Here is a 1,651-nt window from a genome sequence, read left to right on the forward strand (position 1 = left end):
GGGTCTCTCGAGGTCTTGATATTTTCCACCATCTTTGTTCAATGGCTCATGTGTGGACAGGATGGAGCAGCTCATGGAACTTGAGGGCAGATCTACTCTGGGTGTGTATGAATACATTTCTTTTTGATCAAGCCATAGCTGGCAAAGTGTAAAGGAAGCAGCAGGAGTGGGGAGGTCATTTGAAATCACCATCCTTTTCAGATTTTATACCCCATCTGGTCTCTCCTGCTGAGAAGTCGGCTGGGCACACAGACCTGAAAACCTATGCCAGACGACCAACTAAGTCCCAGAAGTCAGCTCCTGATGCTATTTGGCAACCTCAGGCCTCTCTGGGCCAAGGGTTTAGTGCCAAGTATAATTGTGATTTACACCCCATACCCCTTTGGGTGCAAAATGGTTTTGATTAGATACATACCATGTTTATTAAGCCTTGCACAAGGCAGGCTGAGGGCTTGGCTTCTCTGCCGTAAGAGGGAGGGAGATTTACACGGCTCCCTGCAGGATTCATTTAATCTCTCGGGGATTTACTGACCTTCAATTAGAACTGTTAAGTACTGTTTACACGGTCCCTAATTCATACAAGACCCACATAAGGCTGGCTTTTGCTTTCATTAAGGACCTGAATCAGGAAAATAAAATGTAAAAGGTCTCTGCCAAGCAAGATGTGATGGTGGTGGGGGGGAATAAATGAAAAAGAACAACAAAAATCAGAAGCTGTTAGCAACCGAAAGCCTTGTTGCTTGTTATTTAGTGCAGGAAAAAAAAATAATGTAATTTTAGAACATGTTTAAAAACTAGCAGACAAAAAGTCACCTGGTATGAAAGAGTTGGGACAAAGAGGAAGGTTAGAGTTTTAAAACTCTGTCTAATAGAACTGAGAGGAGAAGGTCCCTGGAAATATTTTCTATTGTGAAAAATCAGAAATTCCCCTCTGTCCATCAGAAGGCAGAGTGTTTTGTTTTCTCCAGGAGCGAACTAGTTAGATAAAAAGCTTTCCAGGTGTGCTATCCCCAAACCATGGGCTCCCAGGGGCTGTATGGAAAGACCAGGGCTGCTCCTCTTCGCCTTTCCTCCGCCATCGTCCATCCTAAGCCTGAGTCAGCTTCTCACCATATCTTCTCACAAGACTTTCCAAATGAAGCGACTCCTAGCCAAGAAACAAGAGCAAAATCGTCCTATTCCTCAGTGGATTCGGATGAAAACCGGTAACAAAATCAGGCACAACTCCAAGAGGAGAACCAAGCTGGGCCTGTAAGGATTCACACGGTGGCAAGACTGAGAGTTTGTACTGGATCATGGTCATGGCGATCTATCCTCCCAGATGGAGTTCAACATTTTTAACCTGGAGACTTGTCATGTTTAAGTCGGGGGAATGGTTTGTCCAGTAATATAGAGCCTTTCAACAACAACAAAAAAGACTAGGGCTATGCCAAGCACAAAACATCACCCACTGATATTATTCAAACATTTGGAAGTGGGAAAGTGTGTGTGTGTGTGTGTCTGTGTGTATATGTCTTTCTGTGTGTGTGTGTATGTGTGTCTCCATGTGTGTGTATATCTCTGTGTGTGTATGGGTGTGTGTCTCTATGTGTATGCCTGTCTGTGTGTGTATGTATGTGTGTGTGTATGTATGTGTGTATGTGTGTATGGG

General features: G+C 44.0%; 1 protein-coding gene across 1 annotated transcript; it reads left to right on the forward strand.

Annotated features, from left to right (window-relative positions):
• Positions 1-1,036: 1,036 nt before the first annotated feature.
• On the forward strand, positions 1,037-1,255 carry LOC103162363 (60S ribosomal protein L39-like). Its single transcript, XM_035444178.1, has one exon. It carries the CDS (start codon positions 1,037-1,039, stop codon positions 1,253-1,255), a length of 219 nt encoding a protein of 72 aa, XP_035300069.1.
• The last annotated feature ends 396 nt before the right edge of the window (positions 1,256-1,651 follow it).

Source organism: Cricetulus griseus, chromosome 4, assembly GCF_003668045.3.
Source record: "Cricetulus griseus strain 17A/GY chromosome 4, alternate assembly CriGri-PICRH-1.0, whole genome shotgun sequence".
Taxonomy (NCBI): Eukaryota; Metazoa; Chordata; class Mammalia; order Rodentia; family Cricetidae; genus Cricetulus; species Cricetulus griseus.

What these genes read in the sequence shown, in the direction of transcription:
- LOC103162363 (XM_035444178.1), top strand. Translation starts at nt 1,037, where the DNA reads ATGGAAAGACCAGGGCTGCTCCTCTTCGCCTTTCCTCCGCCATCGTCC.